At 48.1% G+C, this 14,418-nt stretch overlaps 1 protein-coding gene across 1 annotated transcript in view; it reads right to left on the bottom strand.

Annotated features, from left to right (window-relative positions):
- Positions 1 to 14,418, bottom strand: part of NAE1 (NEDD8 activating enzyme E1 subunit 1) — a 53,322-nt gene that overhangs the window by 11,180 nt on the left and 27,724 nt on the right. The window contains exons 8-14 of the mRNA XM_077450735.1: positions 14,209 to 14,318; positions 12,470 to 12,532; positions 12,334 to 12,397; positions 8,468 to 8,559; positions 8,328 to 8,384; positions 3,197 to 3,333; positions 738 to 813 (exon numbers count right to left, since the gene is read on the bottom strand). Of these exons, the coding sequence (XP_077306861.1) occupies positions 738 to 813; positions 3,197 to 3,333; positions 8,328 to 8,384; positions 8,468 to 8,559; positions 12,334 to 12,397; positions 12,470 to 12,532; positions 14,209 to 14,318 (599 nt within the window). The remainder of the gene's footprint in view (positions 1 to 737; positions 814 to 3,196; positions 3,334 to 8,327; positions 8,385 to 8,467; positions 8,560 to 12,333; positions 12,398 to 12,469; positions 12,533 to 14,208; positions 14,319 to 14,418) is intronic.

Raw genomic sequence — 14,418 nt, forward strand, 5'->3', positions numbered from 1 at the left:
GTGTGATGGGAATGTGCAGCTCCCAGTACACGTGTGATGGGAATGTACAGCTCTCAGTACACGTGTGATGGGAATGTACAGCTCTCAGTACATGTGTGATAGGAATGTACAGCTCTCAGTACACGTGTGATAGCAATGTACAGCTCTCAGTACACGTGTGATAGCAATGTACAGCTCTCAGTACACGTGTGATAGGAATGTACAGCTCTCTATACACGTGTGATGGGAATGTACAGCTCTCAGTACACGTGTGATAGGAATGTACAGCTCTCCGTACACGGGTGATAGGAATGTACAGCTCTCAGTACACGTGTGATAGGAATGTACAGCTCTCAGTACACGTGTGATAGGAATGTACAGCTCTCAGTACACGGGTGATAGGAATGTACAGCTCTCAGTACACGTGTGATAGCAATGTACAGCTCTCAGTACACGTGTGATAGGAATGTACAGCTCTCAGTACACGGGTGATAGGAATGTACAGCTCTCAGTACACGTGTGATAGCAATGTACAGCTCTCAGTACACATGTGATAGGAATGTACAGCTCTCAGTACACGGGTGATAGGAATGTACAGCTCTCAGTACACGTGTGATGGGAATGTGCAGCTCTCAGTACACGTGTGATGGGAATGTACAGCTCTCAGTACACGTGTGATAGGGACGGAGAACACGTGTGATAGGGATCTACAAAGACAAGGCAGATAATCCAATGAGGAGTCAGCGAGGAGCACTTACCCTGCCCACTGTCTGGAGGAGTTTGGAGACGTAGTGCTCCACGGTGGCGGCGTCCTTTTTGGCCTTTTCTCGATACCTGGACAGCGAATGGAGAAGAGAGTCCTGTGATTACCATCGCATGTCATAGTGACAGGAATGTGAACCCAACAATGAACGTCTCTTATTTCCTCTCTTAGTTTGATGGACACATCTCTGAAAATCTGTTCAATAAATGCAAAAAATCCCGGGTGATCCTGCCAGAAATTTAATCTAGGAGTGTCCTGTGTTCCCTCAAACAATGTTATGAGGAAGTGTGATAAGACTACAGAACACCTCCCCCACGTCTTTTCATGTGACAACACTGAAGAAATGACACTTGTCTACAATGTAAAGTAGTGAGTGTACAGCTTGTATAACAGTGTAAATTTCCTGTCCCCTCAAAAGAACTCAACACACAGCCATTAATGTCTAAACCGCTGGCAACAAAAGTCAGTACACCCCTAAGTGAAAATCTCCAAATTGGGGCCTAATTAGCCATTTTCCCTCCCCGGTGTCACGTGACTCGTTAGTGTTACAAGGTCTCAGGTGTGAATGGGGAGCAGGTGTGTTAAATTTGGTGTTATCACTCTCACTCTCTCATACTGGTCACTGGAAGTACAACATGGCACCTCATGGCAAAAAACTCTGTGAGGAACCTAAGAAAATAATTGTTCCTCTACATTAGGCATGAGCTCAGGCATGTTCACATGGAACACGTGCAGCGCTGCACTAATCACAGGCAATGAGACATGGCCCGATCTCTGCAGCCGCACATCGGGCAATGTCTCACTGTCTGTGATTAGCGCAGCGCTGCACCGACTTCCTGGCGGGCTCTACACGCCTGAGCTCATCCCTACTCTACATAAAGATGGCCTAGGCTAGAAGAAGATTGCCAAGACCCTGAAACTGAGCTGCAGCACGGTGGCCAAGACCATACAGTGGTATAACAGGACGGGTTCCCCTCAGAACAGGCCTCGCCATGGTCCACCAAAGAAGTTGAGGTCACGTGATCAGCGTCATATCCAGAGGTTGTCTTTGGGAAATAGACGTATTAGTGCTGCCAGCATTGCTGCAGAGGTTGTAGGGGGGTGGGGGTCAGCCTGTCAGTGCTCAGACCATACGCCGCACACTGCATCAAATTGGTCTGCATGGCTGTCATCCCAGAAGGAAGCCTCTTCTAAAGATGATGCACAAGAAAGACCACAAACAGTTTGCTGAAGACAAGCAGACTAAGGAGATGGATTACTGGAACCACGTCCTGTGGTCTGATGAGACCAAGATAAAGGTATTTGGTGTCAGATGGTGACAAGCGTGTGTGGGGGCAACCAGGTGAGGAGGACAAAGACAAGTGTGTCTTGTCTACAGTCAGGCATGGTGGTGGGGGTGTCATGGTCAGGGGCTGCATGAGTGCTGCCGGCACTGGGGGGCTACAGATCATTGAGGGGACCATGAATGCCAACATGTACTGTGACATACTGAAGCAGAGCATGATCCCCTCCCTTCAGAGACTGGGCCGCAGGGCAGTATTCCAACATGATAACCACCCCAAACACACCTCCAACACCACCACTGCCTTGCTAAAGAAGCTGAGGGTAAAGGTGATGGACTGGCCAAGCATGTCTCCAGACCTAAACCCTATTGGTCATCTGTGGGGGATCCTCAAACGGAAGGGGGAGGAGGGGAAGGTCTCCAACATCCACCAGCTCTGTGATGTCATCATGGGGGAGGGGAAGAGGACTCCAGTGGTGACCTGTGAAGCTCTGGTGACCTCCATGCCCAAGAGGGTGAAGGCAGTGCTGGAAAATAATGGTGGACACACAAAATTGTGGTCCAATGTCTATGGGGGAGAATTGGAGCGAGGATGTCTATGGGGGGAGAATTGGGGCGAGGATGTCTATGGGGGGGGAGAATTGGAGCGAGGATGTCTATGGGGGGAGAATTGGGGCGAGGATGTCTATGGGGGGGGAGAATTGGGGCAAGGATGTCTATGGGGGGGGAGAATTGGGGCGAGGATGTCTATGGGGGGGGGGAATTGGGGCGAGGATGTCTATGGGGGGGGGGAATTGGGGCGAGGATGTCTATGGGGGGGGAGAATTGGGGCGAGGATGTCTATGGGGGGGAGAATTGGGGTGAGGATGTCTATGGGGGGAGAATTGGGGTGAGGATGGCAGATTTATGAACAGTCTCAGGAGCAACAACAGCGTCTCCCTTTTTTATCGGTTTTCTTGATTTATCCAATGATTTGGGGTCTATGAACTATGAACATTTCCACCCAAATGACACCTTTTGGACCTACCTGTACAGCCCACTTACCTGTACAGCCCACTTACCTGTACAGCCCACTTATCTGTACAGCCCACTTACCTACAATTAAACAACCTCTGCCACCATACTACTAAACGCCTGTATGTCGATAGTTGATAACAATTCTGGGCTCTTACACATTCTGTAGCTTTATAAACTTGTCGGAGTCGGCGATCATGTCCGGAATGGTTCCTCGCAGAGGTAAGTTCCCGTTGCTTTCAGCAGCTGTGAATTCTTTAATGGCTCGAGCCAATATCCAGAAGTTGGGGGTCTGGTGGTAAAAACTCGGCTCAGTCAAGCTCTCTTAGTTGAACATTTAGGAAGTGATTAGAAATAATTTCACAATTGACTCCCTCAGATTTTAGGGGATTCCGGTCACTGGGGGGGATTTAAAGTGAACATGCATGAAAAAACAGATTTTGAATACAGCTTATCTGTAAAATTTCTTTGAGTACATCACGGGACACAGAGCATTTAATCATGACTATCTGGGTTATACACTACCTCTAGGTGATTGGACACTGGCAACCAATAGCAAGAAGGTTCCTCCCATATAACCCCTCCCATAGGGGAGTTACCTCAGTTTTGTAGCAAGCAATGAAAGTCCCAGAAAAGAGGGGAGGGATCTCTGTGTCCCGTGATGTACTCAAAGAAAAGGATTTTACAGGTAAGCTGTATTAAAAGTCAGTTTTTCTTTATCATACATCACGGGACACAGAGCATTTATTCATCACCATCTGGGATGTCCTAAAGCAATGCACCTGAGGGGAGGGAGGCACAGCTTATACAAGTCCCAACTGTCCCCTGGCCCTAGAAGGCCGCCTGCAACACGATGTGACCAAACACTGTCTCCTCTCGAGACCTGACCTCCACCTGGTAAAATCTGGTGAATGTGTGAACTGAAGACCAAGCGGCTGCCCTGCAGACCTGAGCCCTGGACACCCGTCTATGCACCGCCCATGAAGGACTGACCCCTCTAGTGCAATGTGCTCTCAGGTCTCTAGGTGGAACCCTACGCCTCCACTCATACGCCTGGATGATAGTCTGGCGAATCCACCTTGAGATAGTTGAAGTCGTAGCTGCCCGTCCTTTTTTAGGACCCTCCGGCAGAATAAAGAGAGAGTCCGTTTTCCTGAAAGGGGCCGACGCCCTTAAGTAGGCCCTAATAGCCCTCACTACATCAAGCGAATGAAGTAACCTTTCTTCCTTAGACCCGGGATTTGGAAAAAAAGGAGGGCAGAACGATGTCCTGATTTAAATGAAAATTGGAAACTACTTTCGGCAAAAACTCCAGACGAAGGTGCAAGACCGCCCTGTCCTGGTGCAGAATCAAGTAAAGTTCTCTGCATGAAAGGGCGGCCAACTCCGATACTCTTCTGGCCGAGGTTATGGCCACCAAGAAGACTAATTTCCTGGTGAATAGGAGTAAAGGAATCTGCTTAATATTCTCAAAGGGTAGTCTCTGAAGGGCTGATAATACCAAATTCAAGTGCCAAGGGCATAAGGGTGGCTTAAAGCGGGGTTCCACCCTAAAGTGGAACTTCCGCTGATCGGAACCCTCCCCCCCTCCGGTGTCACAATTGACACCTTTCAGGGGGGAGGGGGTGGAGATACCTGTCAAAGACAGGTATTTATACCCACTTCCGGGCATAGACTCCCGTGGGAGTCTACGCCATTTCCTGCCCTGCCGCGCTGTCTGCTGGGACACACACGGGTCCCAGTGACAGCGGGGAGAATTCCTATTGCGCTGCGCGATTCGCACATGCGCAGTAGGGAACCGGGAAGTGAAGCCGATTCGCTTCACTTCCTGATTCCCTCACCTAGAATGGTGGCGGCAGCAGCCGAGAGCCGAGCGATCGATCGGCCTCGGCTGCCGGCATCGCTGGAACCCGGGACAGGTGAGTGTCCATTTATTAAAAGTCAGCAGCTGTAGTATTTATAACTGCTGGCTTTTAATATTTTTTTTGTAGGTGGAATCCCTCTTTAACAGGCGGTCTTAGGCACGTTACTCCTTTAACAAAAGGTACGCACCAAAGAATTGGTCTTTGGAAAAAAACAGATAAGGCCGAAATTTGACTCTTAATTGTGCCCAAGGCCAACCTTCAGTGCACCCCTGCCTGAAGAAAAGCAAGGATTTTATCAATTGTATATTTACGAGGGTTCCAACCTTTCCCTTCACACCAGGAAATGTATGATTTCCAAGCCCTGTAGTAAATGGCCCTAGAGACCGGCTTCCCAGCATTTATTAAAGTGGACAAGGCTGCACCTCTGACCCCGCGGTCCTTTAATACCTTGGCCTCAATAGCCAGGCCATCAAATTCAGAGACCATAAAGCAGGATGGAATATGGGTCCTTGGGACAACAGATCCGGACGGAACGGAAGGAGCACCGGGTCCCCAACTGCCAATTTCACAATTCCCGTGTACCAGGATCTCCTGGGCCAGGCTGGGGCTATCAGGATTATCGGTCTTAGTTCCTCCTGTATCCTGCGTAGCAGGTGTGGCAGAATTTGGATCGGAGGAAAGGCGTACAGCAGGGAATACCGGTGCCAAGGAACCACCAATGCGTCCGTCCCGACTGAAAGAGGATCGTTGGTTCTGGACACAAATTTGTCCAGTTTGGCATTGAACCTGGATGCTAGGAGATCCACATCCGGGGTCCCTCAATGTTGACAAATCTGGAGAAAGACCTGGAGATGAAGGGACCATTCCCCTGGCAACAACTTTTGGCGACTTAAATAGTCCGCCTGCCAATTGTCCACCTCCGGTATGAATACTGCCTACAGAAACGGCACATGCCTTTCTAGCCCACCTCAATATGTGATCCACCTCTTTCTGAGCCCTTGGGCTCTTGGTGCCCCCCTGGTGGTTGATATAAGCGACCACTGTGGAATTGTCGGTTTGGTCTCGGATCGGAAGACCCTGCAGCCTGGACGTCCAGAAAAGCAGAGCTAGCCGGGCTGCCCGAATTTCCAAGAGATTGATGGGCAAGGTCTTTTCTGTTTGAGACCACTGCCCCTGGACCGATGCTTCTTCCAGAACTGCTCCCCAGCCCAGACGGCTGGCGTCTGTGGTCACAACTTTCCAGGCCACTGGTGGAAAGGATTTTCCGACCTTTATTTAAATTGCTGGTTTTTGACCACCAAAATAGGCTCCGCAGAGTCTGTGGGGACAGAACCATAGGATGATCCAAAGTCTGAGTGGTTTTGTTCCCGGCTCTTAGAATGTTGTTCTGGAACAACCTGGAGTGGAATTGAGCATAAGAGACTGCATTAAAAGATGACACCATCTTGCCCAGTAACCTCATACAAAGCCCAACAGATGGTTTTTCCTTCTCTTTTCACCCTCTGGACGAGCTCCACTATGGAGTCGATGCTTACAGGGGGTAGAAACACTTTTTTCTCGGACGGTGTCCAAGTTTAGGCCCAAATACATCAATACTTGAGTGGGATGAAGGGTCGATTTGTTTATATTCAGAATCCAGCCTAGGTGTTGTAAAATCTGAACAGTCTTCAAGATGTTTTGGACCAGAATGGGACGAGATTGATCCTTCAAGAGAAGATCTTCCAGATATCCCACCACAGCAATTCCCTGGGATCTTAGGGCCGCCAGCACAGGAGCCAGTATTTTTGTGAAGACCCGAGGGGCCGTGGCTAAACCGAACGGCAATGCGACAAACTGAAAATGGCGTCCTTCTACCGCGAAACGCAGAAACCACTGATGCGACATGCAGATAGGCACATGAAGGTACGCGTCCTTGATATCTATGGACGCCAAGTAATCCCCTTTTCTTAGGGATGTTATCACTGAGCGAGTCGATTCCATACGGACAGTTCGGACGCTGAGGAAAAGATTGAGAGACTTGAGGTCCAAAATGGACCTTACCTCCCCATTTGGTTTTGGCACGGTAAAAAGGTTTGAGTAAAACCCTTTGAACCTTTCCCCGTGCGGGACCTCGATGATTACTCCCTGCTTTTGCAGACACTCTAAGACTAGGAGCGGACATTTCCTTTTCTCTGGTTCCGCTGGAACCCTTGAGTACAGGAACCGAGTTGGAGGGAACTCCAGAAACTCTATCTTGTAACCGGATGTTATGATGGAAATGATCCACTTGTCCTGAACCAGCTTCTCCCAAGCATCCAACAGCCGAAGTCTTCCCCCCACCCGTTAGAGCGGGGGCGCCCCTTCACAGGGTAGACTTGGAACTGGGCTTGGTTGACCTTTGAGTCCAGGGTTTTTTCTGACCCTGCAGTTTTTTAAAACCGGACTGCTGAGGCCGTCGATACCGATTGGGAGAAGAACAACTAGGTCCTGGAGCCCGGGGAATCTTAAAGGAGGGTCGCTTATTCTTCCTATTAACAGGGAGCAGGGTGCTTTTCCCACCTGAGATCTTTTGGATATACTTATCCAGATCTTCACCAAACAGGCGTTCACCATGAAAAGGAAAAGCTGCAAGAAGCTTTTTGCATGGTGTTTCACCCGACCAATTCTTTAGCCACAAGACCCTGCGCATATGCACAGACAGAAGTGCACAGAGAGACATCTGCTGGATCGCATCTTTTAATGCATCTACTGCAAAGCACAAGGTGCGAGGGAGCTCCGATAATTCCTCGGTAGTTTCTCCTTGACAAGGAAGTTTCCTGACAAATCTTTTAACACGATCCTTTAAGGACTGGCAGATGCCAATAGCTGCTACCGCTGGCTGACCTGCTGAACCAGCTACTGCAAAGGAGGCCTTCAGCAAGGATTCCAGCTTTTTATCAGCCGGGTCCTTAAACACCTGGGCATTATCCACCGGGCAGGTCAAATTTTTATTCACCGAGGAAATGGCGGCATCTACCAAAGGTGTACCCCACTTCTTCTTGACTTTCTCCTTCATAGGATATGAGAGGGGAAACCCTTTTGGAGGTAAATCTATCCTGTCAGGATGATCCCAATCTGCATAGATTACCTGTTCTAATAATGGATGCACAGGAAATGCCTGGAACCCTGCTGAGGTCGAAGAGAACCCAAAGTAGAACAGGAGGGTCCAGACGCCTGAACTGGGGGTAATTTAAACCCAGCTGGAACCATGTGGGGCTTATGGGGGGCTTCTGCAGGTAAGTGGGAGAACCTATGGAAGATAACCAACTGCCCCCTCATCTCCCTGCTCCTCTTTTTTAGCACCGATTAGTCCAAACAACCAACCAAAAGCCTCTTTATTTTGTAGAAAAACCGAACGGTGAAAAAGTCCTAAAGCGATTAAGAGCTGTACATGAAGAGTACCTGTTTGTGTGATATTTGTGCAGCGATCGTCACTAAAGATTTCTTCGATGTGGCCGGGACACTGCAGAGACAATAAGAATAAAATTCCTCAGAACTGACAGTCAGGGAAGACGGGACAATAGAAGAGATAAGAAGGTGACATACTTTGGTGATGTTTAATGCCGTGTTGACGTTCTTCACGGCTTCCTCAAAGTTCTCCTCGTCTTCTGGAACTCCATTCTCGTTTTTTAGAACTCCTGTGACCACATAGACCACAAAGCAAAGAGAATATCGGCATTAAAAAGGATCAACTCCAGAGATAAAAACGGGAAAGAAAAGAGAACAGAGAGGGAGAGAGAGGGAGAGAGAGAGAGAGAGAGAGAGAGAGAGAGATAGAGAGAGATAGAGAGAGATAGAGAGAGATAGAGAGAGATAGAGAGAGATAGAGAGAGATAGAGAGAGAGAGAGAGAGATAGAGAGAGAGAGATAGAGAGAGATAGATAGAGAGAGAGAGATAGAGAGAGATAGAGAGAGAGAGAGATAGAGAGAGAGAGAGAGAGAGAGAGAGAGAGAGAGAGAGAGAGAGATAGAGATAGAGATAGAGAGGGAGAGAGAGGGAGAGAGGGGGGAGAGAGGAGAGAGGGGGGGGAGAGGAGAGAGGGGGGGGAGAGGAGAGAGGGGGGGAGAGGAGAGAGAGAGAGGGAGAGAGGGGGGAGAGAGGGAGAGAGGGGGGAGAGAGGAGAGAGGGGGGGAGAGAGGAGAGAGGGGGGGAGAGAGGAGAGGGGGGGAGAGAGGAGAGAGGGGGGGGAGAGAGGAGAGAGGGGGGGAGAGAGGAGAGAGGGGGGGGAGAGAGGAGAGAGGGGGGGAGAGAGGAGAGAGGGGGGGAGAGAGGAGAGAGGGGGGGAGAGAGGAGAGAGGGGGGGAGAGAAGAGAGGGGGGAGAGGAGAGAGGGGGGGAGAGGAGAGAGGAGAGAGGGGGGGAGAGGAGAGAGGAGAGAGGGGGGAGAGGAGAGAGGGGGGAGAGGAGAGAGGGGGGGAGAGGAGAGAGGAGAGAGGGGGGGAGAGGAGAGAGGGGGGGAGAGGAGAGAGGAGAGAGGGGGGGAGAGGAGAGACAGGGGGGGAGAGAGAGGGAGAGAGAGAGAGAGAGAGAGAGAGAGAGAGAGAGAGAGAGAGAGAGAGGGGGGGGGAGAGAGAGAGGGGAGAGAGAGGGGTGGCAGAGAGAGAGAGGGGGGGAGAGGCAGAGAGAGAGAGAGAGAGGCAGAGGGGGGGGAGAGGCAGAGAGGGGGGAGAAAGATAGAGAGAGGGGGGAGAGAGATAGAGAGAGGGGGAGAGAGATAGAGAGAGGGGGGAAAGAGATGGAGAGAGGGGGAGAGAGTCAGAGAGGGGGGAGAGAGTCAGAGAGGGGGAGAGAGGCAGAGAGAGGCAGAGAGGGGGAGAGAGAGGGGGAGGGAGAGAGAGAGGGGGAGGGAGAGAGAGAGAGGGAGAGAGAGAGGGGGGAGGGAGGGGGGAGGGAGAGAGAGAGAGGGAGAGAGAGAGGGGGGGAGGGAGAGAGAGAGGGGGGGAGGGAGAGAGAGAGGGGGGGAGGGAGAGAGAGGGGGAGAGAGGGGGAGGGAGAAAAGAGAGGAGAGAGAGAGACAAAGAGATGAGAGAGAGTTACATCCTAATAATTTTACTGTTGGGGGTCCCCACAACTTGGGAAATTTTATCAAGGGGTCACAGCACTAGGAAGGTTGAGAACCCCTGTAATAAAGGGTCTGGAGGATATTAGTTATGAGGAAAGGTTGTGAGCTCTGAACTTATTCTCTCTGGAGAAGAGCGCCTGAGAGGGGATATGATTTGATTATATAAATACTGGACTGGTGACCCCAACATATATAAATACCGGACTGGTGACCCCACAATATATAAATACCAGACTGGTGACCCCACAATATATAAATACCGGACTGGTGACCCCACAATATATAAATACCGGACTGGTGACCCCACAATATATAAATACCGGACTGGTGACCCCACAATATATAAATACTGACTGGTGACCCCACAATATATAAATACTGGACTGGTGACCCCACAATATATAAATACCGGACTGGTGACCCACAATATATAAATACCGGACTGGTGACCCCACAATATATAAATACCGGACTGGTGACCCCACAATATATAAATACCGGACTGGTGACCCCACAATATATAAATACCGGACTGGTGACCCCACAATATATAAATACTGGACTGGTGACCCACAATATATAAATACTGGACTGGTGACCCCACAATATATAAATACCGGACTGGTGACCCCACAATATATAAATACCGGACTGGTGACCCCACAATATATAAATAATGGACTGGTGACCCCACAATATATAAATACCGGACTGGTGACCCCACAATAGGGAGGAAACTTTTTTGCAAAGGGAGTTTAGCAGATCAGGGGATCAGCGGTGTTTTGCAGCTGGCAAAACATGCCAGCATGGCACACCTGGGGCGTACGCTTTGCTACGGCAGACACTATGCTGATATATATATATATAGTGCTCTGTGCTTAGCCCTGTTCCACCTGGCAGATACAAACAGCCACACCATTCCATCCTAGGTATAAGGTAGGCTTATCATGCGGTTTGGCCAGGGCTCGCTACTCTATTTTATTCACCTTGAGGGTTACTGTACCGCAAGTATTCTGTTCTGTATAACAGCCCTTCCCTGCGGCTACCTCTAGATCAATAGGGCTTCTCCAGCCATCAGGTAGATCCAGGCACTATCTCATAGCCTGTGATGGTTCGGATCCAAGACACAGATTCCGACCTGATCCGTGTGTATGGGGAATAACGACTATACATCTCCTTTAGAGTCACTGCCAACGTAGGTATGAGGAGGATTTTTTTTGGATGCTTTATATGTAGTTCCTGTTCATTCATTGTTTGTGCCGATAGTTCATGTTTATTATACCGGAACTAATTGGTGGATTTATCCCTTTCCATATATAGATACACTACAATGTCTGCGATGGGAATACTTTGTCCAATGAGGTTCCCGGTCTGATGTCTGTGGGCGGCGGCTCTGGCGGACATCTTTCATTACTGAGTTATGATTTCTGTATTGGTGGATCTTTAACATTTGGGGGTCAGTGCGCTCAGCTGTGATTTTATTGTTTTTGCTATAATATTAATGTAAACTGTAATATTCCCGTCTGAAATGTCAGATGCTGTATATCTTTGATGATATGCATTTTATCACAGAGTGAAGCCTTTTGTCCCTGAAGAAGATCTGCATTTCGTTTTTTTTCTAAACGCATTGGCCGTTCTTGCCTGACAGGTTCTGGGCTTTCTTTCCAGCCATTTCCATCTCTGTTCCCATTATATGCGTTTGTTGCTTTTATTTCCACTCTGATGTTGTTGATTGTTATCAACATTTAATAAATTTGCTAATTTTTACTGAAATACTGGGTGTGGTGCGTTTAAAGTCCCAATTTGAGGGACCTGCAGCCGAAGCGCGTTATGTGGTCCACCCTGAACGTTTAACATGCTCCAAAAGGTGGACTTATCCCCAAGGCTGGGTTCACACTGGTGCCGGACGTGGCATGCGATTTGCACCACATGGCTGTGCGCATACCATGCGATGTCTCTGCGATGCGAATTCAGCCATACACTTTGTAGGGGTGAAAACGCATCGCACTCACACCAGACCCCCTTTTTTTTTGGTCCACACTGGAATCGGATCGCATTGGTTGTTCAGAGCCATGTGCTGCGATTTCACAGTTCGCACTGCATTCTGCAAAACGATTTGGGGGCGTCATTCACTTTATACTGACACCCTCGGCGATTTGCAAAGGGCGGTGTGAACTGAGTGCGAGTCAGATGTGATGTGGGAACCGCACAGGAATCGCTGTGGTACTCGCATCGCATCAGTGCCAACCGAGACTCAATCAGAACATTTGTCTTATTCCCCTAAAACGTGAATTGTGCGCTGCGCAGTAATGGCCGATTCCATAGAATCTTCCCGATACAAAGAACTTACCTTGTCGGATCAGATCCCGGAAAGCTTCCTTATCTTTGTATGATTTGGGGATCTGTCCCGCGTTCTACACAAAGAAGATCGCATCAGAGAAGATCGCAGACAGAAACGCTCCGCCACCCAACAGACACCTACAAACCTCTCTGCGCCATTTCTCCAGAAACTTGGCGATGATGACAATCCACGGCGTGTGCGAATGATCCTAAACACAAGGAGGAGAAAACCCTGAGAATCCTAAAGCCGCATCCCACCAACATACAAAATACATAGACAACACACGTGTCATATCACACATACGATGTATCCATAGACAACACACGTGTCATATCACACATACGATGTATCCATAGAGAACACACATATCATATCACACATACAATGTATCCATAGAGAACACACGTGTCATATCACACATACAATGTATCCATAGAGAACACGCGTGTCATATCACACATACAATGTATCCATAGACAACACACGTGTCATATCACACATACGATGTATCCATAGAGAACACACGTGTCATATCACACATACGATGTATCCATAGAGAACACGCGTGTCATATCACACATACGATGTATCCATAGAGAACACACATATCATATCACACATACAATTTATCCATAGAGAACACACGTGTCATATCACACATACAATGTATCCATAGAGAACACGCGTGTCATATCACACATACAATGTATCCATAGAGAACACGCGTGTCATATCACACATACGATGTATCCATAGAGAACACACATATCATATCACACATACAATTTATCCATAGAGAACACACATATCATATCACACATACAATTTATCCATAGAGAACACGCGTGTCATATCACACATACAATGTATCCATAGAGAACACGCGTGTCATATCACACATACGATGTATCCATAGAGAACACACGTGTCATATCACACATACAATGTATCCATAGAGAACACGCGTGTCATATCACACATACGATGTATCCATAGAGAACACACATATCATATCACACATACGATGTATCCATAGAGAACACACGTGTCATATCACACATACGATGTATCCATAGACAACACACGTGTCATATCACACATACGATGTATCCATAGAGAACACGCGTGTCATATCACACATACGATGTATCCATAGAGAACACACATATCATATCACACATACGATGTATCCATAGAGAACACACGTGTCATATCACACATACGATGTATCCATAGACAACACGCGTGTCATATCACACATACAATGTATCCATAGAGAACACACGTGTCATATCACACATACGATGTATCCATAGACAACACACGTGTCATATCACACATACGATGTATCCATAGAGAACACACGTGTCATATCACACATACGATGTATCCATAGAGAACACACATATCATATCACACATACGATGTATCCATAGACAACACACGTGTCATATCACACATACGATGTATCCATAGAGAACACACATATCATATCACACATACGATGTATCCATAGACAACACACGTGTCATATCACACATACGATGTATCCATAGAGAACACACGTGTCATATCACACATACGATGTATCCATAGAGAACACGCGTGTCATATCACACATACGATGTATCCATAGAGAACACACATATCATATCACACATACAATTTATCCATAGAGAACACACGTGTCATATCACACATACAATGTATCCATAGAGAACACGCGTGTCATATCACACATACAATGTATCCATAGAGAACACGCGTGTCATATCACACATACGATGTATCCATAGAGAACACACATATCATATCACACATACGATGTATCCATATAGAACACGCGTGTCATATCACACATAAGGTGTACCATAGAGAACGCACCTTTCTGTCCATGTGGTCCAGGTCATAGAGCTGCAGATGTTCCCGGAGCTCGGAGAACGGCTGATCCAACCTCAGGTCCTCCAGAGCGTTATCGGGATGCGATTCAATCACTGGAAGGTCACAGGAAGCTCCGGATTAGAAGCATTTGGACTGAGCAGAAAAGGAAACAAACAAACAATCTTCTCATCCACATCCTGTAGCCGAACGTTT

Source organism: Lithobates pipiens, unplaced genomic scaffold (genome assembly GCF_037356315.1).
Source record: "Lithobates pipiens isolate NorthernLeopardFrog02 unplaced genomic scaffold, aLitPip1_a1.2 Scaffold_10, whole genome shotgun sequence".
Lineage (NCBI taxonomy): Eukaryota > Metazoa > Chordata > Amphibia > Anura > Ranidae > Lithobates > Lithobates pipiens.